General features: G+C 47.8%; 1 protein-coding gene across 2 annotated transcripts in view; it reads left to right on the plus strand.

The window, feature by feature from the left end:
• Window positions 1–25922, plus strand: part of TRPC6 (transient receptor potential cation channel subfamily C member 6) — a 301145-nt gene extending 275223 nt beyond the window's left edge. For both annotated transcript variants that reach the window (XM_075337476.1, XM_075337477.1), the window contains exons 10-12: window positions 10244–10327; window positions 20015–20090; window positions 22586–25922. In XM_075337476.1, the coding sequence (XP_075193591.1) occupies window positions 10244–10327; window positions 20015–20090; window positions 22586–22725 (300 nt within the window). In that variant the 3' untranslated portion in view covers window positions 22726–25922. The remainder of the gene's footprint in view (window positions 1–10243; window positions 10328–20014; window positions 20091–22585) is intronic.
• Window positions 25923–26599: the final 677 nt, after the last annotated feature.

Below are 26599 nucleotides of genomic sequence, written 5' to 3' on the forward strand. Positions count from 1 at the left end.
GGCAACCAAACAAACCCTCCCTCAAGGGGGAGGTGCGTTCGGCGTCACCGCAACGTCACCGCGATGTCACTAAGCAGCCGGCCAATAGAAGCGGAGGGGCGGAGATGAGCGGGACGTAACCTCCCGCCCACCTCCTTCGTTCCTCATTGCCGGTGGTCGCAGGTAAGGAGATGTTCGTCGTTCCTGCGGCGTCACACATAGCGATGTGTGATGCCGCAGGAACGATGAACAACATCGTACCAACAGCAGCAACGATATTAAGGAAATGAGCGACGTGTCAACGAGCAACGATTTTTCACGTTTTTGTGCTCATTGATCGTCGCTCATTTGTGGTACACGCTGCATGTCGGTAACGGCGCCGGATGTGCGTCACTACCGACGTGACCCCGACGATATATCGTTACCGATATCGCAGCGTGTAAAGCACCCTTAAGTAACAAATATTTCTGAAATGTGAAATAAATGATACATTTTTTCTAAATATTTTCGAAATATAAATCTGAAAATTGTGATGTGCATTTGTATTCAGCCCCCAAAGCCCACCCGAATCAATACTTCGCGGGACCATCTTTAGCTGCAATTACTGCTGCAAGTCTTTTGGAGTTTGTCTCTTCTGGCTTTGCACATCTAGAGGCTTAACTTTTTGTCCATTCTTCTTTGCACTGGAGCTCTAGCTCGTGAGATTGCATGAAAACGTCTGTCAAATTTTGTCTCAGATTCTCATTGTAATTTAGGTCTCGACTGTGACTGGGACATTCACGCACATGAATATACTGTTATGTAAACCATCCATTGTAGCTCTGGCAGGATGTTTAGGGTGGTTATGGAAGGTGAACCTATGCCTCAGTCTAAAATCTTTTGTAGTCTCTAACAGATTTTCCTCAAGGATTGCCCTAAATATACAGTAATGTTCAAAATAATAGCAGTCCAATATGATTAACCAGATTATTCACTGCTTATGGTATAAATTATTTTACCACAAATCAAACAATTTACCAGTTGGTGCAGTAGACTCTTAGAAAACCACCAGACTCAGCATTCATGATCTGCAGGATTTTGACGCTTTGAGGCTTCATAGAGTAATTAAGTTGAAGAAGAGCAGAAAAAGTTTTCAACTGAAGCCGAAGCCAAACTATGTTTACAAAGAAATATATCCCAGCCATCTATTTAGGCTTCATAGAGTAATGAAAAAGTATGGCGTCTGCCGGAGGAGAAGAGAGTTTAGCGCAATTTATATGCAAAAACGGCCGTGGATGAACTTCAGCTGAATACAGCCCTTGAGAACTTACAGCTGAATACGGCCCCTGAGGAACTTCAGCTGAATACGGCCCTTGAGGACCTACAGCTGAACACGGCCCCTGAGGAACTCCAGCTGAATATGGCCCTTGAGGACCTACAGCTGAATACAGCCCCTGAGGAACTCCAGCTGAATACGGCCCTTGAGGACCTACAGCTGAACACGGCCCCTGAGGAACTCCAGCTGAATATGGCCCTTGAGGACCTACAGCTGAATACAGCCCCTGAGGAACTCCAGCTGAATACGGCCCTTGAGGACCTACAGCTGAATACGTTCCCTGAGGAACTCCAGCTGAGACGAAATTAGCGGCTTAAACTGAAACCAAAGTAGTATATCCCAGCCATCTATTTAGGCATCATAGAGTGATGAAGTTGAAGAAGAACAGAAAAAGTATGGCGTCTACCATTGGAGAAGGAAGTTTAGTGCAATTTACAAGGAGATACGGCACCTGGGGAACTACAGCTGAATACAGCCTCAGAGAAATTACAGCTGAATATGGCCCCTGAGGAACTCCAGCTGAGATGAAGTGAGCGGCTTAAACTGAAGCTGAAGCCCAAATATTGTGACACCCCACGGAGCCCAGGATAGGATCTTCAATCCTAACCTGGTATACCTGTCGCCGGGCCAGTGGTTTGCAGAGGTTGTGGCCTGACCTGGTTCCGTGGCCCCTTGGTGCACAGTAAAAGGCACAAGGAAGGATTGTTCCTGGAGAGGTTGTCACCGGTTACAGTGGTGACTGGGGTCCCGGCCTACTCCGCTGCGAACCCTTCCTCTGACTCTGACCTTCCCTCCTCCATGAGTGGAACGAATGATGTTGACTACACTACCTATCGTATGCGACCAGGGATAAGGCCGCCGCTACAGGGTACCTCGCCGGGGAAGATGTTGGGTTGCAGCCTGGATGGTATCACTCCCCACAGGCGGAGCGCCCCCCAGGAGGGAGAACGGGGAACTGGGAAACACTGGAGCGCAAGGCAATGACAAACAGAGTCAGAGTCACTGAGTTGCGGGTTTCAGATTTGTTTACTCACAGGTCTTTATGTCGCACCCAGGATGCTGGTCTTTACTACGATGACTCCGGTCGTTCCCAGGCAGGGCAGAGGTCAAAGTCTGGTAGGGCAGCCTGTGGGCTTTCTTCTTTTGTACGCTCATGTGGTGGTCACCTCCTAGTTTCTGGAGCTCTTGGGACCCGCTACTCTGCCACCTGAAGCTGCGCTGGTTCTAAGGGGCAAAACAATCCTTCCCTCTATAACCCTCTTCTCCTCCATGCCGCACGACTACTGGTCCCAGGCTCTTAACTCCTTTCCGGTTGGCCACTTCTCCCATTCCAAGTCTCTGCTGGCTAATGGACCGGGAACCTCCTAACTGGCGGTATCCGCTCTCTCAGCTTAGGGGCCCTCAGGCATCCACCTGCCTGGTCCAAGGTAAGGAAAGGGTGTAATGAACCAGTCTGGACCTGGTTGTTCCTCTGCTCTGCCTCCCTGAGAGAGCTCCCACAGGGAGCTGGTCACTGCGTGTCCACTCTGTCTGGTCTCTCAAGCCGTTCTGAGGTAAAGTGAAACTAAGTTCTCTGCCTTGTAACTCCCTCCTACTCATGCCCCCACCTGAGGAATTCCCCCTGTTTCTATGTGAGGCACCTGCTGTCTGTGTTTGCAGAAAGCGAAACTTACCAGATCTTAATCTTTTCCTGCCCAGGATGGAAGGACACTATAAAATACATAAAATACAGTACCCTGTAGCGACCAGTCTCAGGGGCGCTACAATATGTTTACGAAGAAATATATCCCAGCCATCAAATTTAGGCTTCATAGAGTGATGAAGTTGATAGAGAGCAGAAAAATTATGGTGTCTGCCAGAGGAGAAGGGAGTTTAGCCCAATTTACAAGCAGACATGGCCCCTGAAGAACTACAGCTGAATACGGCCCCTGAGGAACTTCAGCTGAATACGGCCCCTGAGGAACTTCAGCAGAATACGGCCCCTGAGGAACTTCAGCAGAATACGGCCCCTGAGGAACTTCAGCTGAATACGGCCCCTGAGGAACTCCAGCTAAGACGAAGTGAGCGGCTTAAATTGAAGCCGAAGCCAAAATATGTTTATGAAGAAATATATCCCAGCCTTCTATTTAGGCTTCATAGAGTGATGAAGTTGATAGAGAGCAGAAAAAGTATGGCGTCTGCTTGAGGAGAAGGGAGTTTAGCACAATTTAGAAGCAGATACGGCCCTGGAGGAACTCCAGCTGAACACAGCCCCTGAGGAACTACAGCTGACTACGGCTCCTGAGGAACTACAGCTGAATACGGCCCCTGAGGAACTACAGCTGAATACAGCCCTTGAGGAACTCCATCTGCGACTAAGTGAGCGGCATAAATTGAAGCTGAAGCCAAAATATGTTTACGAAGAAATATATCCCAGCCATCTATTTAGGCTTTATAGAGTGATAAAGTTGAAGAAATTTGAAGTTAGTGGACTTCTCTAAAGAAACTATTTCCTTAAAAAAATAATTTTTGGAAATTATCGACTATCTTCGACAGAATGGAATTAGCTATAAATGGGGCTTTCCGACAGAATTACTTCCCATCATCTCCTCCACAGAGGGAAAAGATTTAATCGCAAAGTTGGAAAAGGGAGAAGACCCAGCATCTGGATCATGCCGTTGCCCACCGTAGAACTTTCTTGGAAATGAATGTTACATATCAACAGCTTGTCTTAACATCACAGACAATTCTACATAAATGGCAAGGCTCTGGTGAAAATACTTTTTTTTCTTTGCTTCAAAATTTGTTTTGCTCCCAAGTTGTTGTGTTTTTTTTTTGTTTTGTTTTTGAGGTGTATTTTGAATGGCAAACGTCTTTCCTTTTTCTTTCCATACAGGTGGTAAGTAACACAGACTGTTATGTATTTAGAAATATAAAATTACTCTTCATTCTCCTCCCCATTCACCTTTTGTGCCTCCGCTATTCCAACATAGGGCCCTCACTCCTCTTGGTATCTTAATTTTGTTATTTTTTAGTGTCTCATATTGTCTCTACATGTCCCCTCTGAATTGTAAAGTGCTACGGAATATGTTAGCACTATACAAATAAAAATTATTATTATAAAAATATGCAAGATGGCGTAAACTTTGATTCATTTCTATAGCTTATATTGACTCATAATATCCCAGATTCAGACCTGATAGACTACATCCATGTAAGGAAAATTACTACGCTCTGAATTTCCTTTCCCTGAAATTGTAGGAAATTTTTATGTATTCCTAATAACTGTAACTGATAACTAAGAAATATTTACAATTCACAGAATCAAGATCTTGAGTTTGAAAAAAAAACCAAAAAACCCTTACATAGGTTGGGAAAAAAAGAGTTAAAAAATCCTTCTCCAGCGACCACTGGCAAAAATCACTAACATGGATATACACTGTGTGCAGAATTATTATGCAAATGAGTATTTTGATCACATGATACTTGTTATACACGTTGTCCTACTCCAAGCTGTATAGGCTGAGAGCCAACTACCAATTAAGTAAATCAGGTGATGTGCATCTCTGTAATGAGGAGGGGTGCGGTGTAATGACATCAACACCCTATATAAGGGGTGCTTAATTATTTGGCAACTTCCTTTCCTTTGGCAAAATGGGTCAGAAGAGAGGTTTGACGGGCTCTGAAAAGTCAAAAATTGTGAGATGTCTTGCAGAGGGATGCAGCAGTCTTGAAATTGCCAAACAGTTGAAGCATGATCACCGAACAATTAAGCGTTTCATGACAAATAGCCAACAGGGTCGCAAGAAGCGTGTTGGGCAAAAAAGGCGCAAAATAACTGCCCACGAATTGAGAAAATCATGCATGAAGCTGCCAAGATGCCATTTGCCACCAGTTTGGCCATATTTCAGAGCTGCAACGTTACTGGAGTATTAAAAAGAATAAGGTGTGCCATACTCCGGGACATGGCCAAGGTAAGGAAGGCTGAAAAACGACCACCTTTGATCAAGAAACATAAGATAAAACGTCAAGACTGGGCCAAGAAATATCTTAAGACTGATTTTTAAAAGGTTTTATGGACTGATGAAATTAGAGTGACTCTTGATGGGCTAGATGGATGGGCCAGAGGCTGGATCAGTAAAGAGCAGAGAGCTCCATTCTGACTCCAGCAAGGTGGAGGTGGGGTACTGGTAGGGGCTGGTATCACCAAAGATGAACTTGTGGGACCTTTTCAGGTTGAGGATGGAGTGAAGCTCAACTCCCAGGCCTACTGCCAGTTTCTGGAAGACAAGTTCGTCAAGCAGTGGTACAGGAAGAAGTCGGTATCATTCAAGAAAAACATGATTGTCATGCAGGACAATGCTCCATCACATGCATCCAACTACTGCACAGCGTGGCTGGCCAGTAAAGGTCTAAAAGATGAAAAAATAATGACATGGTCCCCTTGTTCACCTGATCTGAACCCTATAGAGATCCTGTGGTCCTTCATAAAATGTGAGATCTACAGGGAGGGAAAACAGTACACCTCTCGGAACAGTGTCTGGAGGCTGTGGTGGCTGCTGCATGCAATGTTGATCGTAAACAGATGAAGCAATGAAAGAATCTATGGATGGTAGGCTGTTGAGTGTCATCATAAAGAAAGGTGGCTATATTGGTCACTAATTTTTGGGGTTTTGTTTTTGCATGTCAGAAATGTTTATTTCTAAATTTTGTGCAGTTATAATGGTTTATCTTGTGAAAATAAACAAGTGAGATGGGAATAGATTTGGTTTTTATTAAGTTGCCTAATAATTCTGCACAGTAATAGTTACCTGCACAAACAGATATCCTCCTAAGATAGCCAAATCTATAAAAACCACACTCCAACTTCCAAAAATAATTAGCTTTGATATTTATGAGTCTTTTGGGTTGATTGAGAACAAGTTGTTGACCAATAATAAAAAAAATCCTCTAAAATACAACTTGCCTAATAATTCTGCACACGGTGTATTCCACAAACGTATGTGCTATTCTCTAAGTCACATTATAAGTCTATAACAAGATGGTAGTTTACACCTTCTAAGCTAGCTAAAGCCTTCCCAGGTCATTCTGCACTTTGTTGGAGAGACTGCGGTGGTAATGGTGATCTACTGCACATATTTTGCGACTGTCCGAAAATCAAAAATTTATGAACTGAGATTTCTTATCTTGTCGATCATATTAGCAAAAAGAAAATTACACTTAACCCACAAATGGCTCTTCTTTTGCTAGGTTTAGAAGCTTTCGACTCAAAGATTAGAGCCTTAATTATACATATATTCTTAGTGACCAAAAACGAAATTGCCGCACATTGGAAGGACACAACAGTTCCAAATATTTCAACTTTTATTGAAAAACGTCTCTTCATAACACATACAGTATGAAAAAAAATGTTGCAATAACCAATAACTCATGGGCAAAATTTTCAAGTAAATGGAGACCCCGACTTAACATTCTACAGTAGGATTTGAAGCTTGAATTACTAGCGTTCCTTCAATATTCGTATCTTATATCCATTTTTTTTATAAGACATAAATAACCAATGTTAAATAACCAATGTTACTTATTTATTGCTTCTTATTTAATCCTTTTTTTTGTTGTTTTGATGTACATTGGAGTGTTTTCTTTTTGTTTTCGGTTAAAATGATAAAATTTCAATAAAAATATTGGAAGAGAAAAAAAAAATAATCGCCTTGTGGAGTTACATTAGTGAGGTCAATCATTTTGTGAAGAAGCCGGTTTGAATCAGGTGGCCCTTATTTAAGGATGAAGCCAGCACATGTTGTACATACATTTCTCCTTGAAAGCCTGAGAAATATGGGACATTCAGAAGAGCATCGTACTTTGTGTAAGAAGTTGATTGTAGATGGTAAAACTTATAAAGAAGTGAAGACAATGATCGGCTGTTCAGCTAAAATTATCTCCAATGCTATAAAATGGAAACAAAAACAGAGACGTGGAAGAAAACTGAAGACGACCATTCGAATGGATGGAAGAATAGCGAGAATGGCAATGGTTCAGCCAATGATCAGCTCCAGGATGATCAAAGACGTCTCGTTACCTGTGAGTACTGTGACAGTTAGAAGATGCTTGTGTGAAGCTAATCTACTAATCTATTAGCAAGAAGACCACGCAAAGTCCCACTGTTACAAAAAGACATGTACTGAAGTGGATACAATTAGTCAAAGAACACATCAATTGGCCTATTGGGAACTGGAGAAACATTTCGTGGACTGATGAAAGTAAAATTGTTCTTTTTGGGTCCAAGACAGTTCTTCAGATGACCCCCAAACACTGAATTCAAGCCATAGTACACTCTGAAGACCATGAAGCATGGTGGTGCAAGCATCATAAGGGCATGTTTCTCTTACTATGATGCTGGGCCTATTTACTGCATACCAGGGATTATGGACCAGTTTGCATATATCCAAATACTTGAAAAAGGTCATGTTGCCTTACGCTGAAGAGGAAATGCCCTTGATATGGATGTTTCTGTGCCGCCCCCGTGGAAGCAGCCAAGCTGCTCGGATCCGGGTTCGCTATGGCTCGAGGGTCTCCGGACTCGGGGGTCGTGCGGCCACTTAAATGTAAGGGGGATATTTACAGGGGAGTTGATGTATAGTTCATGACGCCACCCATGGTGTACTGTAATTTGGGGAGTACCGCCGCTTCCGTTTGGAGTACCCGGGATGATGAAGTGGGGCAGCAAGGTATTGTAACCCTCCACGGGTAGGGGGATGCCCCGGGACTCGGTCTAGGGGTGCCGTGAGATGCAGGGGTCACTCTCGTACTCACTCAGTTCATAAGCAGACACTGACAACCGGGTAAACTAAGTCTCTGGGTACCGCTGCCGCTGAGGGGAGCTCGTCCGGATCCCGTCCCCTATGGTGCTGCCTGGTGATCCGTGACCTGCCTCCTGGCACTTAGTTTGACTTCAACTTGATGGCCCGGTAGCATGGAACTATCCGGGCCCTGCTCCCTACTATGGCTAAGTATGCGAGCTTTCTCTCAGGGCTCACGCTTGGGATTTTCTGGACCATTTTGGATTTGGAAAGTCCTATCCCCCTCGTTGCGCTAATGCCCAGATTCTGGAGCGGGTGAGAACAGATCATAAAGGCTCCGTTCTCCTCAGTTAAATTATCAGGTTGCCTGAAGCTACTCCCTGACCTAGGGTCCGTGTACCCCGTCGTGCCTTCGGTCCGGTGATAGTGCTAGGCTGCCGGCTGTCCTCCATGACAGGTTCAGGCACCTCACCACAATCCCCTGGGACTGGGGGTCTGACTCTTCTAGGCTCCGACCATTGTCTGCAACCTAGACAGTTACTTCAGGAGTCATCACTTCCGACTTCCTCTGACCTCCTCACAGCTCGAGGGCTACTTCCCAACGTCTCTCCTTCAACTCTCAGACTCAACTCTCTCCTCTAAACTGACTACACTCCTCACCTCCCCTTCCTGACCCCCCAGGTGGGCGACTATATTCCACTCAATCCGTCCACTGGTGTGTCTGGTGGATGTGGTGCAGGGTGTATCTAGGATTTGATTTGTTGTTTGAGGCAACACCATTTAGTTAGTTACCCAGAACCAAGAGGGAGGCGGAATACTGCACGGAAGGGCAGCTTGTGCAGTACCCTGTGACGACCTGATAGTCCAGGGGCGTCACATTTCAACAAGACAACAACCCTAAAGACAACAGTAAATGAGCAAAATCTTGGTTCCAGTCCAACAAAATTGAGGTAATGGAGTGGCCAGCCCATCCCTGGACCTTAATCCAATAGAACACTTGTGGGGTAACATCAAAATGTCGCTTCTGAGGCAAAGCCAACAAATGCAAATAAATTGTGGGATTTAGTCAAAGTATCCAGGGCTGGAATAAGAGTTGACAGTTGTCAGGCGTTGGAGACTCTATGTAACATAGATGTGAAGCAGTTCTAAAAAACGTGGTTATACAACTAAATAGTAGGTTATTGATTCACAGTAATGCTAAATCCTAAATAAAAATAGGGACAGATTTTGACTATGTAAAGACAAATGCAAACACTGCTTTTTTTTTTTTTTATATTTTCTGTAAAGTAGTTAAACATTATATACATTTCTCTGCATGTTTTGACTTAAAAAACAGTGTGCAACGTTCCCAGTGCATGGAAGTAAAAACTATTATAAAGATTTTGGGTTTAACTCATGTTTTTTAACACACTGCTATTATTGTGAACACAACTGTAGCTCTATCCATGTTGCCATCAACTCTGACCAGCTTCCCTGCCCCTGCTGAAGAAAAGCCTCCCCACAGCAGGATGCTGCCACCACCATGTGTGACAGAGGGGATGGTGTTTTCAGGGTGATGTACAGTGTTAGTTTTCCACCACACATAATGTTTTGCATTTAGCATAAAAAGTCTACTTTGGTCTCATCTGACCAGAACACCTTCTCCCACATGATCTCTGTGTCCCCTGCATAAATGGCATGTGGAAGAAAGTGCTCAGGTCAGGTGAGACTAAAGAGCTAAATATATATTTTATGTGTTTTCCTATTTTTATTTTATATCTGCCATTGTGGTCGGGGGTATGGGGTTTCCACATGTTGAAACGTTTTTGTGCAAGTGTGCTCCAATCCGTCCTCCTCCACTGGATGCTTTTATCTAAGTCAGCATTTTTTGTGTGTGCAAATTTTGTAACATTTTAGCAGAATAAATATATTTATTTTTGCTAAAAAGCTGCGCAAAAGATTTAAGACAAAAATAAAGAACATTTTAGTTTTCCTCAAAATGTATGAACCACGGTCACCATTCTGAAGAATTTGATTAAAAAAGTTAACGAATAGCTCAAGTCAAAAAAAGAACAGTGACCTAATAAATGCGAAGGATAAATTGAACCCAAAATGTCCTATGTTTTTTTTATTTTCCTTATATAATCCTTGTAATATTAGTAATTTGGACTTGTACTTGATTAAATTGCAGCTTGGTCACAGTAAACACTCGAGTATAAGAAGTTCTGAAGATGGAAACTTAAACAACATAAGTCATCCACCCACAAGATATCAGGTAATTAATATGGTCCTGTGAGGCAAATCCCGGGATATGAAGATGAATTATGACTCCAGTCATAATCCCTCATCACTCCCTGGCAGTGCCCCCTCCCTTCTTGTTCTCAATGTCCAGCATCTGTGAAGGTGTTACACCTCCATGGCCATGTCCTGTGATATGGAAATTAGGTGGCTTTAGGACAATGGACACAGGATGACTCCCTGCCGTCACCCTGTAGTAGGAGCTGCTAGCTAGTTAGCAAGGCTATGGAAATAGCCAGACAGAACGACTCCAGAAAAAAATGGTTCATATCTCGCAAGCCATATTTCCGATAAATATGGCAACCATAAAAATGGTGTCTCCGCATGTGGACGATGCCGGCACCCCCTTTTTATGGGAGCGGGACATTGGGAAATGCCCCAGGCGTGATATCAGCCAATGGGGAACTGGCAGACAGGTCATGAGTCCCCTCGTTCTGTAGCTAAATTCATAACTGTCACAATGAGAGCATTGGCGTCCGCCTACGACGCTCCCAGGCCAAGTTATGGCCATATTCCATGTTGTGGATTTTGTCCATAACTCCAGCCAGGGGTGGAGCAGTGCTTCCCTGTGAGGTCACTAAGGTAGGAGGGGACCTGGATTGCCCAGGTTGATAACCCTACTTCGGCCATTTTCCAGTGTTCTTCTGCTCGGGGGCCTGGTTGGGAAAGACCTGTGAGGGAGTTCCTGGAAACCTGGTCTACAGCGCCCCCCTGTGGCCAGACGCAACAAGGTAACTGCTGGAACTGTGTATGCCTGTTTGTAACCCATGCTTTGATTGTAACTGTACTCTGACATAACTGTATATTCTGTAGATTCCCTATTGTATATATTGTAGTTTCTAGTGTGCTTTAGGCTGATTAAATTATATAATTAATCTTGGGCTGTTCTGTTATCTCGATCTTGAATCCCACGTCTGTGTGTTCGGCTAATAGTTACCGTAAATCGGTTGGTGGCAGCGAGTTGTGCCAAGGATTATTGTGGGGAGGCCAGTGAGATTCGGGAAGATATTATATATTCCGCCCGCGGAGGTCGGGGGAATATATACCTTACTCTCACCGGGGACCCTTCAATAATCGGCATAAGTAGTATAGCGGCCTCCTTGCTTATTGTCGGGCAATTCCATAATTGGCCTGACTATAAGAGGGGCGCTAGAGAGCGCGTCACGTGCTCTGTCTGTCGGTCGGGAGGTATAAAGGAGGGGTGACCCCCACTTGTTACCCCCCGATTGTGACGTACTGGTAGCCAGCGCGGGGGATTTCTGAGTGACCCCCCCGGTGGTTCGTGACATATTGGTGGCATAGCGGTGGGATCGAGATAATAGTGTGTGTGAGTGTGAGACCCATACTCCCAGACACTAAAGACTGCCTGCAGCAGCTGTGGCTGCTGGGGTCTTCAGACTAGCTCAACACTAGAGTGTCAGAGTGCAGATACTGTAAGGTGTGTGGGTGCATCAGGTGTCAGTTCTGTGTCAGTGACCAAAGTCTGCAACAATGGCTGAGAGCACCAGGAGCAAAGCCAAAGGAATGGCCGATGCTCAGGCCAGAGACGATGAGGAGGTTGTCCACGAGTCCTCCAGGAGCCCGACGCCAGAGAACAGCTCTGCAGAGGACATCGCACAACCTTGCACTGCTGGACAAGATGAGGAGGAGCTCGCCCAAGGTTCCTCAACGAGCCAGATGCCAGCCCTCCGCTCTGCAATGGACAGTGAAGTACCAGGCTCCGCAGCGGGCCGCAGATCACCACGTGCCATTCCACCGAGCCTGGGAGGCTCGGATAGCCTTCTTCAAATGGCTATGGCCCTTCTCCAGGCTGGAGACCGGGATACGTACGAGATACTCATGGCAGAGCGCAGGGCAGAGCGGCAGGCAGCGCGTGAAGAGCGCCAGGCAGAGCGTGACTACCAGCTGCAGCTAGCTCAGCTCCGGCCCTCATCAGCCACACGTGACCTTCAAGACACCAAACTTCCAAAGGTCCGTGTTGAGGACTTCCCAGTGCTGGAGAAGGATGGAGACTTGGACTCTTTCTTGACTGCTTTTGAGCGGACTTGCTTGCAGCACCATCTGAACAAGGACCAGTGGGCCAAATACCTGACCCCCCGTTTAAGGGGTAAGGCCCTGGATATCCTTGGGGACTTGCCTGCTGAGGCAGATCAGGGCTACGACACCATCAAGCGGGCCCTGATCCAACAGTACAACCTCACCCCGGAGTCCTACCGCAAGAAGTTCCGGAGCCTACAGAAGGGACCAAAGGACTCCTGGGCTGACCACAGGCGGGCACTTGCCCGAGCTGCCGACCACTGGACCCAAGGCCTGCAGCTTTCCACCGGACCGGAGATCCTGGACTTGTTCATCACGGAGCAACTCTTGTGGAACTGCCCTGAGGATCTCCGCCAGTTCATCCGAGACCAGAAGCCAAAGGGGTCCACGGCTACAGCTGCCCTTGCCGATGACTACACCAACAACCGGGCCCCTGAGGCCAGGAGAGCGGCCACCAGCAGCACCTGGAGAGGGGGTAAGATGAACTCTGCGACTGCCCCACCTGCCCCTAGACTGCAGGGGGTGTCCCCCTCAACTCCCCTCTCCAGGCCCGTGGCAGAGCCAAGACGGTGCCACCAGTGCAACCTACCTGGACACTTCAAGGCCATGTGCCCTCAGCGTCCCAAGGCCCCGGCTCCGTCCCCGTCCCAAGGGCCGCCCAAGGTGTATTGTGTGGGTGGGGGTGGTGGTAGGTCCCTGGACAGCTTCCAACCTGTCACCGTCGGCCGGTCTGTGACCATAGGACTGCGAGACAGCGCCTCGGAGGTGACTCTGGTGCGGCCTGAGATGGTGTCCCCCCAAGACTTGATCCCTGGAAAAACCCTCGCTGTCTCCGGGATTGGAGGCACTGACCCGGCGCTGCCTGTTGCTGACATTTATGTGGACTGGGGCGCAGGGCGAGGGGTGAGGGAGGTGGGGGTAACTGATCGGATCCCCGCAAACGTGCTACTTGGGACAGATTTGGGGCAGATAACCTCCCAGTTTGGGCCCCCACCAAGGGCTGAACCTTCAGCCAGTACGGACATGACTCCTGACAATGTTAATGTGTTATCTATGAATGATGTAAGGGAGGAGGGAGTGAACTCTGGTATTTCTGCTTGCACAGACACCATAGACACACACACAGCTGCAGCTGTGACAGGGGAGGGGGTCAGAGAAAGGTGTGACAATGCCTCTACAAGTAACCAGCCTGTGAGCTGGGATCTGCTGCCCTCTGCAGGGATAAGCAGAGAGCAGGGTGCTGCAGGGGGAGGACCAGTGTGTGGGGTGGGGGCTACCACAGCAAATGTGGGGTCCCCAGAGATTTCACAGCGGGGTTCTGTTGCTGCAGGAGGGGAACAGGCAGGTGAGATTGGGGCCAGTCCAGGAGCGGAAGTGCTCCCAGGTAAGATCTCGGTGCATGGTTCCCCCACAACCGGGGTGTCAGGAAGCCAGGTAGGTCTGCCTGAACCGGCGACTTGGTCAGGAACGGAGGAGGAGCAGGCACGACCCACGGTCGCAGCGGCTGTGGCCGCTGTCACCCGCAGTGGGAGTGCTGGAAGCCAAGGGGCCTCCCGGAGGTCCGATAGCTCTTCCCCTTCTGACCAAGTGGCAGCCGAGTCAGGTGGAGGCCAGGACACAGGTCCCGGGGTACTGACTGAAGATGTGACAGTCTCGTCGATTCTGGCCACATCTAGTCAGGGGTTTCAGGCAGCGTTAGAAGCTGACGACAGCCTGAAAGCTCTTAAGGAGCAGGCGGCACAGCCTCCCTCGGACTCGGACCCGGAGCGAGTGGTCTGGGACCAAGGACGGCTGTACCGGGCCACGGTCCAGCAGGGTTCACCGGAGGCGTGGCCCAGGGACCGACAGTTGGTGGTACCCTATCCGTTCCGGACGGAGTTGTTGCGGATCGCACATGAGATTCCGATGGCCGGACACCTAGGGATCGCTAAGACCAAGGCCAGGTTAAACCAGCATTTCTACTGGCCAAAAATGGGGGCCGATGTGGCTGCCTACTGCCGTTCGTGTGAAACCTGTCAGAGAGTGGGGAAGGCGGGGCCACACCCCAAAGCCCCACTAGTATCTCTGCCAATCATCGATGAGCCTTTCAGGAGGGTGGCTGTGGATCTGGTCGGCCCGCTGGCCATCCCCAGCAGCTCCGGGAAACGCTTCATACTGACGGTAGTGGACTATGCCACCCGGTACCCAGAAGCAGTGGCCTTGTCGTCCATTCGGGCTGACAAGGTGGCCACCGCATTGCTGGAGATTTTCTCCCGAGTGGGTTTTCCCCAGGAAATGCTCACTGACCGGGGGACCCAATTCATGTCCCAGCTGATGGAGGCCCTCTGTAAGCAAGTCCAGGTGCGACATCTGGTGGCCAGCCCGTACCATCCACAGACTAATGGCCTGTGCGAGCGGTTCAATGGCACCTTAAAGCAGATGCTTAAGATGTTGGTCGACTCCCATGGGCGTGACTGGGAGCGGTATCTCCCACACCTGTTATTTGCTTACCGGGAGGTTCCACAGGCCTCAACAGGATTCTCACCGTTTGAGCTCCTGTACGGGCGACGTGTGCGGGGCCCCCTGGCTCTGGTGAAAGAGGCTTGGGAAGGGGATTTGGCCACCCCTGGAGTGTCGGTTATCGAGTATGTCATGCGCTTCCGGGACAAAATGCAGGCCTTGACGCAACTGGTACACGACAATATGGCTCAAGCCCAGGCCGATCAGAAGCGTTGGTACGACCAGAACGCTTGTGAGAGGACCTACCAAGTGGGTCAAGAGGTGTGGGTACTGGTCCCCGTACCACAGGACAAGCTTCAGGCAGCCTGGGAAGGCCCATACCTCGTGTACCAGCAGCTCAACCCTGTGACGTACCTGGTCACCCTGGACCCTGCCCGTGGAAGGCGGAAGCCCTTCCATGTGAACATGATGAAGGCACATCATGAGCGGGAGGCATGTGCACTCCCTGTGTGCAACCTGCCCGAGGAGGGAGAAGCGGAAACCCTCTTGGATATGCTAGCCCAGGTTAGGGCAGGCGGATCCATTGAGGATGTGGAGGTTGGCCACCAGCTCTTGGAGGACCAACGGTCCCAGCTGTGGGCCACCCTACACCCCTTCCGGGGGTTGTTTACCAACCAGCCCGGAAGGACTGACTTGGCTGTCCATCACGTGGACACTGGGGATCATCCCCCGATCCGGCGTTCAGCATATCGGGTCTCCCTGGAGGTGCAGCAACACATGCGCCAGGAGATTGACGAGATGCTGAAGCTGGGGGTGATCCAGGCATCCAACAGCGCTTGGGCCTCGCCTGTAGTCCTCGTCCCTAAGAAGGACCGAACCACTCGGTTCTGCGTGGACTACAGGGGGCTCAATGCTGTCACGGTCGCCGATGCGTACCCAATGCCACGCATCGATGACCTGCTCGATCAGTTGGCCGGGGCTCAGTACCTGACCATCATGGACCTGAGCCGGGGATATTGGCAGATCCCCCTGACTCGCAAGGCCAGGGAACGCTCTGCCTTTATTACCCCATTTGGACTGTACGAGTCCACGGTGATGCCATTCGGGATGAGGAATGCCCCTGCCACTTTCCAGCGGATGGTCAACACCCTGCTCAAGGGACTTGAAGGGTACGCGGCCGCGTACCTGGATGACATTGCCGTCTTCAGTCCCACCTGGGAGGACCACCTAGAGCATCTAGCACAGGTGCTCAGGCGGATCCACCGGGCAGGTTTGACCATCAAGCCGGGAAAGTGTCAGCTGGCCATGAGCGAGGTCCAGTACCTCGGTCACCGGGTAGGCGGGAGAACACTGAAGCCCGAGCCTGAGAAAGTGGAAGCCATCGCATCCTGGCCCACCCCCAGGACCAAGAAGCAGGTGATGTCCTTCTTGGGGACCGCTGGGTACTATAGGAGGTTTGTTCCATGCTATAGTAGCCTGGCAAAGCCCTTGACGGACCTCACCAAGAAGAAGCTGCCCTCTGCAGTCGATTGGACAATGGACTGCGAGACAGCCTTCCGGGCCCTAAAGGACGCCCTGTCCAGCCCGCCCGTGCTACAGGCAGCCGACTTCACGCGGCCGTTTGTAGTACAGACCGACGCCAGTGACTTCGGCCTCGGTGCGGTGCTCAGCCAGGTGGACTCTGCGAGCCAAGAGCACCCAGTCTTGTACCTGAGCAGGAAGCTGTTACCAAGGGAAGTTGCCTATTCCACGATGGAGAAGGAGTGCCTGGCCATAGTGTGGGCCCTGCAGCGTCTGCAACCCTATCTATACGGGCGCCACTTCATCGTGGAGACGGACCACAATCCCCTCAGCTGGTTGCACACCGTCTCTGGGACGAATGGGCGATTGTTGCGATGGAGCCTTGCGCTCCAGCAATACAACTTCACCATTCGCCACAAAAGGGGCCGTGACCACGGTAACGCAGACGGGCTGTCCCGACAAGGAGAGGTCGCGGACGGGCGCACGGGGGAACACCGGAGTGTGCTGCCCCCTAGCGCCCTCAAAAGGGGGGAGGTGTGAGGCAAATCCCGGGATATGAAGATGAATTATGACTCCAGTCATAATCCCTCATCACTCCCTGGCAGTGCCCCCTCCCTTCTTGTTCTCAATGTCCAGCATCTGTGAAGGTGTTACACCTCCATGGCCATGTCCTGTGATATGGAAATTAGGTGGCTTTAGGACAATGGACACAGGATGACTCCCTGCCGTCACCCTGTAGTAGGAGCTGCTAGCTAGTTAGCAAGGCTATGGAAATAGCCAGACAGAACGACTCCAGTAAAAAATGGTTCATATCTCGCAAGCCATATTTCCGATAAATATGGCAACCATAAAAATGGTGTCTCCGCATGTGGACGATGCCGGCACCCCCTTTTTATGGGAGCGGGACATTGGGAAATGCCCCAGGCGTGATATCAGCCAATGGGGAACTGGCAGACAGGTCATGAGTCCCCTCGTTCTGTAGCTAAATTCATAACTGTCACAATGAGAGCATTGGCGTCCGCCTACGACGCTCCCAGGCCAAGTTATGGCCATATTCCATGTTGTGGATTTTGTCCATAACTCCAGCCAGGGGTGGAGCAGTGCTTCCCTGTGAGGTCACTAAGGTAGGAGGGGACCTGGATTGCCCAGGTTGATAACCCTACTTCGGCCATTTTCCAGTGTTCTTCTGCTCGGGGGCCTGGTTGGGAAAGACCTGTGAGGGAGTTCCTGGAAACCTGGTCTACAGCGCCCCCCTGTGGCCAGACGCAACAAGGTAACTGCTGGAACTGTGTATGCCTGTTTGTAACCCATGCTTTGATTGTAACTGTACTCTGACATAACTGTATATTCTGTAGATTCCCTATTGTATATATTGTAGTTTCTAGTGTGCTTTAGGCTGATTAAATTATATAATTAATCTTGGGCTGTTCTGTTATCTCGATCTTGAATCCCACGTCTGTGTGTTCGGCTAATAGTTACCGTAAATCGGTTGGTGGCAGCGAGTTGTGCCAAGGATTATTGTGGGGAGGCCAGTGAGATTCGGGAAGATATTATATATTCCGCCCGCGGAGGTCGGGGGAATATATACCTTACTCTCACCGGGGACCCTTCAATAATCGGCATAAGTAGTATAGCGGCCTCCTTGCTTATTGTCGGGCAATTCCATAATTGGCCTGACTATAAGAGGGGCGCTAGAGAGCGCGTCACGTGCTCTGTCTGTCGGTCGGGAGGTATAAAGGAGGGGTGACCCCCACTTGTTACCCCCCGATTGTGACGTACTGGTAGCCAGCGCGGGGGATTTCTGAGTGACCCCCCCGGTGGTTCGTGACAGGTCCTATAAGAAACTCTTATGCATTCTGAAATCTACCTCCAGGCTGATGGTAAATTCAAGCTGTTGCAATGTCCCTCCCGAATGCTTTACACTGCAGCTCTGCTTGTTCAGATTGGCTGATTTGTTTAACACCAGGTCTCCAAAAAGCTATTAATCAGTTGATTGGGAATGTGTACCGCCCAGGGCTATGGGGTACTCGGTCCCGGGCCGTATATATACGGGGATGCTGTGTCACGGGTGTACTGTGGCCGTTGCGTGGTTCTATGACCCTGGGGTGCTTTTGAATAGGGAGATATTTACAGGGGATTTGAAAGAGTTTGTATATCGTGACGCCACTTGCGGGTTGTGGCTAAGTAGTGGGAGCTGCTGCTGCACAGTTTATGGCCGCTGGGGCTGGTGGTGATGGCAGCTGGGATGTTGGGCCCTCCGCAAGTAGGGCCGAGCCCCAGGGTGTAGATGATAGGGTGCGACGTGGAAAGAACGGAGACCACGCGATGGGACTGCAGTGCAACTTCAGTTTTTACTCACTGACGTAGACAACGCTGGACGGCTGGTTCAGACCCCTGGTCCCTGTAGTCCCAGTGCCGATGTGGTACCCTGATGGCTTCTTTCCCGGCACCTCTCTGTTGCTTTTGTGGAACCCCGTAGCTTGGAGCGTCCCCTCCTGTTTGTTGTCAGGTTCTTGTCCATACGGTGGGCAGTGTGAACCCTGTCGGGTCGGTGTTCTGTTCTGGTCCCTGGCTCAATCGTTACTGCTGGTGCCCTCGGATTCTTGGGTCAGTCAGGTCCGTGAAGGTTCTCTTTCTGTGCAGGTATTTGTTAGGCTGCTTAGAGCATCCATCTAACCTAGGGCTCTGTGCCCCGTCGTTGCCTTGGTTCCAGGAGTACTTCTTTGTACCCTCCCTGGCAACCACTCTCCTGTGTCTGTCAGGTCACCATTACATGACCCTGTTTTAGACATGTCCGTCTCCTTCGCCGGTCTCCACCAACTGATTACTGTCTGTCTCCTCCTCCCCGGGGTGTTGGCTAGTGGACTGGATCAGCTCCACACCTAGGTGGCCATCCATTGGGTCCCCAACTAGTCAGTCATCCCTATCTGGGTGAGGGAACTGGGGATGTTATGTGTGTAGTTTTAGACATGTCCGTCTCCTTCGCTGGTCTCCACCAACTGACTACTGTCTGTCTCCTCACCCCCAGGGTGTTGGCTAGTGGACTGGATCGGCTCCACAACTGGATGGCCATCCATTGGGTCCCCAACTAGTCAGTCAGTCCTATCTGAGTGAGGGAACTGGGGATGTTATGTGTGTAGAATGGTACCGGCATTGAGCTTTCAGGTCCCTGGGGGTAGGCTCTGCATCGGTGACAGGATGCAGTACCTTAGTAGTGCCCTGAAGGGTTCAGGGGCGCTACAAATGTAGCTTCCAAGCTTACAATAAACAGCTGGTTCTGGAGTGGACAGACCATTTCCCTTTTCTGGGGAATTGCGCATTAACATGTAATAGAAGGACGTCCCAGGTTCCTGCGAGTTTGCTTGTTGGAAGGCCACCACTCCGGACACTCATTGTTCCCTTAGGAGGACATATAGACAGAGGTTGTCTGGCTGTAACAACCCCTCTCACCTTGATCATGTGGCCTGAATGACATGCAGATTGAGAAAGAAAATAAGTATGTAGCAGAGCTGAATGTGTCAGCTGTTTGTTTTGTGCATAATAATAATTAAGGGCATAAAGAAAATATAAAATAGTCTTATATACGTACAAATTTAGTAAGGAATTGGAGGAGCGCTAATCATTGAGATGTGTATCAATGTGCACTGAAATGCTTTTTTTCTCACAGAAAATAATGAAACGTCTCATCAAACGATATGTGCTCAAAGCTCAGGTTGACAAGGAGAGTGATGAAGTCAATGAAGGTGAGTCGGCTAAACTTATTAAGTAATATGGATAAATACATCTCACCCTGAATCCTGAGTACATAAGACTAGATAGGATGATATTAACCTGCAGATTAACCCCATATCATTGTGTGGCCGCTATATTGAGAGCCCCGCTGCAGGGAGGAAATGATCTTTACTCCGCCGGGCAGCCTCAGGCTTTCAGTCATAGAGGTGCAGCCAGTGCGGCTTCAGTCATCACTCTGTACATAGTGATCGTTGGCTGTAACCACTCCCAGCGCTGACTGACAGCTGGCTCAGCATTGCATCATTACAGAGCCGGCTGTCAGTCAATGCCGGGGGCAGTTACAGCTGCCACTGAGTATGTACAGAGCGGTGACTAAAGCCACGCTGGCCACACCTCTATGACTGAAAGCCTGAGGCTACCGGGTGGAATAAAGTTAATTTTCTCCCGGCAGTGGGGCTCTCAGAGCGGCAGCCGCATGTCATCAGAACACTGATAACCTGCAGAGTAACCCGATAACTGGAGGTTAATAGCTTTTTGCCGACATGACAGGTTTCCTTTAACATTCTATTATGGCTATGTATGTCATGGAGTGAGTCAGGGTATGTGGGCTCAGGAGATAAACCTGTTACAAACTGGGCGTACATATTACATACCCTGCTACTACCACTAGCAGCATTAATTGGCATACAAGAGTCATGGTCTGGTCCGAATATTTGTGCGCCCATCACTCCGATCGTAGGGTGCCAATGGGTTGCCATGGCAGATGGGGGTCTTCTGATGGCCCCATTGCCGTCATGTTAATTTTTCTGTGAAGTTCAACCTTATATTGTGCTTCATGGGAGACATTTATTTTTACTCTATAAAATGTTGTGTAGTAGTATATAGTTTACTCACTTATATAGCACAGTTAATTCTACAGTCCTTTACAGATGTGATCATCAGTGTCCCCATTGAGGCGCACAATGTAAATTCCCTACCAGTATGTCCCTAAGGTATATGGATTGAATATAGGGACTTGGTCACGCATTTCTGCTAAGGAAATAAATTTAAAAATTATGAGACTTAGGGCGGCGCCACACGGTACGATCTATTGTGTGATCGCACGAGCGATCATACCCGCCCCCGTCGTTTGTGCGTCACGGGCAATTAGTTGCCCGTGGCGCACAAAGTCGTTAACCCCCTGTCACACGCACTTACCTCCCGGACGACGTCGCTGTGGGGGCCGAACATCCTCTTCCTGAAGGGGGAGGGACGTTCGGCGTCACAGCGACGTCACACAGCGGCCGGCCAATAGAAGCGGAGGGGCAGAGATGAGCGGGACGTAACATCCCACTCACCTCCTTCCTTCCGCATTGCCGGTGGGACGCAGGTAAGCTGTGTTCGTCATTCCCAGGGTGTCACATGGAGCGATGTATGCTGCCTTGGGAACGATGAACAACCGGAGCACAAAAGGAGGAACGACATTTTGAAAATGAACGACGTGTCAACGAGCAACGATAAGGTGAGTATTTTTGCTCGTTCACAGTCGTTCGTAGCTGTCACACGCTACGATATGTCTAACGATGCCGGATGTGCGTCACGGAATCCGTGACCCCGGCGATATATCGCCCGATATATCGTAGCTTGTGACGCCACCCTTAGTGTATAAAAAAGGCCAGTTTTATACAAGCCCAACAGCCAGCGTCAAGGCGTATCTCATATGCTGGGTCCCTATTTAGTGATACCTCTATGTGGGCTGAATAGCCTACAATTTTATGGTTAAGTAGGAACCTGCTGCTATCAAATTAGAAATCACATTAAGCTGATTTTGCGTGGGAGGAAACCAGAGACCCCAGAAGAAAACCCATGCAAACATAGGAAAACATACAGACTCCTTACGGATGTTGTCCTTGGTGGGATTTGAGCCCAGGACCTGGGGGGTGTTCACCATTTCACCCCACTTGGATTTTTTTTCCTCATACGCTATGGTAGCATAAATGTTGTTTTTCAAAACTACAACTTTTACAACTTCTCCTGAAAAAAAGAACTTACAACCGGAAAATAAAAATGTTACTGCTTTTTGAAGAACAGGAGGGGAAAGATGAAAACTGGCTGTGTTCTTATAGGGAACCTGTCAGCAACTCAACTTTTTTCCATTTAAACCATTAATATGATAGTAAAGCTTTTTAAAAAATAAGCCAATCCATCCCTTTATAACCCCAAGTGATGCTCCAACTGAGAGACATCACATGTTGAAGTTCTGTATACATGTCTGCAAGTACATTGGGGAATGATGGTGCACTTACAGCTTCTCAGTCTCCTATGTACTTACAGCTTCTCATCCTCCGCTGCATTCCTGAACTAGCAGAGACCTCCCAAGTGATTGACAGGTCAGTGGCCATATATCAGAGCAAACAACCTGTCAATCAGCTAGGGAATGTAGGGTCTATTTATCATATGAAATTACTTTTTAGGTTATAGCTCCAATATGTGCAATTATTGTGGTTGTTTTTGTTTTTTTCTACAGGTGAACTAAAAGAAATAAAACAAGATATATCAAGTCTCCGCTATGAGCTCCTTGAAGAGAAGACCCACAACACCGAGGACCTTGCAGAACTCATTCGAAAGCTTGGGGAAAGATTATCTATTGACCCTAAAAAACATTAGGAAAAAAAAAGAAGCCTGGGAATGCTCCTCCTGACATATTCGCTGCCTTAGCTCACCATACTGATCCTGAGGAACCTCCTCTTTCAGACGACACAAATAAATCCCATCACACCTCGTTATATTCTGTAATAAGTTGCCCTTCTGTTGTTCTCTGAGGTTGATAGACAAGACCATGGTGAATCAGCACTGGGTTCTCTAATAGATAAACTCAGTCAGTCAAATCGAAATTAGAGAGACGACAGCACCAGCATGGCATGTCTGTAGTGTGTGGAGCGCAAATCTTATCAATGGCGCTCCATAAACCTCCATATCAAGAGCATTATAATCCTCCCGTTCTTAGGTCTCATTCACACTTACAAAATCATATTAAAGGAGTTGTTCCACCTTAGCGTGTTATCACCTATCTAAAGGGTAAATCATTATCTGCTCAGCCTGAGAATAGGGCTCTTAAAGAGTAAATGTCATTTTAATTTATATTTCATAAATCAATAATACACATGAAAATAAGCAACTTTGCAATATATCTTATCAAAGAAATTTACTTCTTTCTCCTCCTGCGTTGAGGTTTCATTCTCAATTCATGATTAAAATCTCTATGGGGTACTTTGCACGCTGCGACATCGCTAGCCGATGATAGCGATGCCGAGCGCGATAGTCCCCACCCCCGTCGCACATGCGATATCTTGTGATTGCTGCCGTAGCGAACATTATCGCTACGGCAGCTTCACATGCACTCACCTGCCCTGCGACGTCGCTCTGGCCGGCGACCCACCTCCTTATTAAGGGGGCGGGTCGTGCGGTGTCATAGCGACATCACACGGCAGGTGGCCAATAGAAGCGGAGGGGCGGAGATGAGCGGGACGTAAACATCCCGCCCCCTCCTTACTTCCGCAGAACCGGCGTGAGACGCGGTGACGCAGGTAGGAGATGTTCCTCGCTCCTGCGGCTTCATACACAGCGATGTGTGCTGCCGCAGGAACGAGGAACAACATCGTACCTGTCGCTGCTGCCAAATTATGGAAATGTCGGACCCTACACCGATGATACGATAACGTCGCTTTTGCGCTCGTTAATCGTATCAAAAAGGATTCACACACTACGATATCGACTGCGACGCCGAATGTGCGTCACTTTCGATTTGACCCCACCGATATCGCACCTGCGATGTCGTAGTGTGCAAAGCCCACCTAACAGTGAAGACACATTTTCACGTTACTAGTATGGGAGATGACAGTTGGTGCTTATAATATTCTATGGAGATGATGGCGCTCTAGACAGACACAGATATTCTGCTGCAAGTTCTCCTGAAATTAAAGTTACACTTTAAGTGCCCCTTTTGAATGTAGAAATATCCGCGCATGCGCAACACCAGTCCATTCATTATCTACAATTGCTGATTTTGTCTTTAAGCAACATTACAAAATATGCAAAAAATAATAGTTAATATATTAAAGCAGTTGTCCCATAAACAGTTATCACCTATACACAGGATAGATGATAAATGTATAATCTGATATGAGAAAGGGGAACGTAAAAGTCTTGTGTGAATGGATCTGTAATGATTATGTGCGATCGACCACTCCTCCATTCAGTGTCCATAGGAGCGGCGGTCTCAGACGCTCACTGACTGGATAGGAGAAGAATGTTGTTCATGAGACAACCCCTTTAACAAAAAAACACATCTCTCAGATTGAAACTCTTGGCGAACAGCCTAAATCTCTGGGGGATGCGTCGGCTGGCCATAAACTTGGTAATACAGACTATTGGCATCCATTTTGAAAGACTGGAGAGGAAGGGGTTAAAACATAGCACTGCCGTACACAGGGATTTTGAAGGTTCATCGAAGACAAAATTGATTTGTTCTATGCGTTTCGGAGCAGGATCCTCCAAGAAAAAAAAAAATCACAGGATGTTTTTCCTGAAGAAGGAGCATCCTGCCCCGAAATGCATAGAATAAATCACTTTTGTCTTCAATGAACCTTCGAAATCCCTCTGTACGGCAGTGTGGTGTTTTAACTGCTTCCTTTACAGCTTTTTCAACCTTCTTCATCTATTACAGGGTCTGCAACAGCCGGATGACCTCCTTTTCATGCATTCATAGCAGTTGTGACTTTAACAACTACCCCAGGTTAGCGGTCCCCGTCTTACAATACAACCACCTAACCCCCACCCGGGTAAGACCCTATAGGTGCCCTTTTGTCTCTCCAGCTTCCACTATCTATTGGCCATCCATGTAATATACGGGTCAGATCTACCAAATCGAGAGCCGCTGTTTACAGCTTTGTAAGAAAAGGAGTTGAGACATCCCTATAAAAAGAAAAGACTTAACAGCACTTGATACTTGACCACCCATAGAGTCCTGCGTTTCCTGTCTGAATAGCGTGGGGGTCGCATAAGTCCATGGTCTATAGGACTGAGTAAGATAGATGAGCGCTGTACTCAGCAGTTCCATAAACAATAAATGGAGCATTACATAGGACCCTCATTATTATGATCGGTGGGCGTCTCATTGGTGGAGCCTCAGGCTCTTTGGATAAATGGTATAAGTGTACCTAAAATTGACTTGTATTGGTCCTATACCCTAGGGGCCAGAGGTGGCACCTCAAAAGCCACTCTATCATGCCCAGGGTGAATGAAAGCTTAGCTATGTCTCTATTACATGAGGCCTAGAACTCTATGATGGTGGCCATGGAAAACCCCAATAATAATATATAGAAGTCAGTAGAATAATAACCTCGTTTCATTGGGGAAAGACTAGTTCTTATGGAAACATTGCATTACAACTCCTGCCTTTGAGGTTGTCAGACAACATATCCCTAGCAACCAGTCTAGGCCCGAACCATAAGTTCACCTTGGGCTAGCTTCTTCCATGCCTTTCCATAAACCACACATTTCATGTGGTAAATTGCATTCCTCATGTCTAAATAATCTTGATTCACCCACATTATTTTTTTTCTAAGAGACATCAGGAATGTGACGTATCCCTCAAGAAGGAGAACTACAGATGTGCCGACCATTTAGAGATCCTTTTCGAAGCTTATCTAGACAAAGCCATATACATTATCTACATAACGTATCATAGCCGATCATTGTAAGATAACTACCGATGCAAATACTATACAGTATACATAGTAGGATGATTTATCTTATATGAGCTCAATGTACAGAACACAAAGTTGTATTTTTTTTTTTAAAAACTGAGGTATTAAAGCTTTATTGAATAAATTAAGCAAAAATCTGAATGTATTGTTGTAACAGTCTCCTGCTGATATTTATGAACCACAGAAACAAAGAGTTTGAGGTCAAAAACTATATATATGTACGAAATTTTATTGTGACAATCACATTATAAAAAGAGTTCAAACAGGACAATACAGACAATACATACAATACACAAAAAAACAACAAATAAGAAATAGTGATAGGTATAAGCACTATAGCCAGAAACTGAGCTAAATAAGATGGCAGAGGTCCTAACACTTGAATCCACAACAATGCATAATTTCCCTACAATGGGGAAAGTGAACCATTCAATATAAATAGATCTGAGGTTTCAGATCAAATCAATTGCGTTACATACCAAAAAAGTTCTCAGTGTTATAAAGTGCCAACAAAGTTTCTCCAAATAGAGGACCCCGACACGCGTTTCGCATGTTGGATCATCGCTTAATCATGGAGGAAGTGTTTGGAGTTTACCTGCCAGGACTATAAGTTGCCGTGGGAGTGGTCACCTGATTGCGTACCTGGCCAATGCAAGCTGTGAACGCAGCACATGCAGATCATCATCTAAGGCATATATAGAAAGTTTGTTTTTATTTTTACTTTTTTGGGATAATTTTACATGAAATAATGCTTTAGAGGCAACTTTAAATAT

This window comes from Anomaloglossus baeobatrachus, chromosome 2 (assembly GCF_048569485.1).
Source record: "Anomaloglossus baeobatrachus isolate aAnoBae1 chromosome 2, aAnoBae1.hap1, whole genome shotgun sequence".
Classification (NCBI taxonomy): Eukaryota; Metazoa; Chordata; class Amphibia; order Anura; family Aromobatidae; genus Anomaloglossus; species Anomaloglossus baeobatrachus.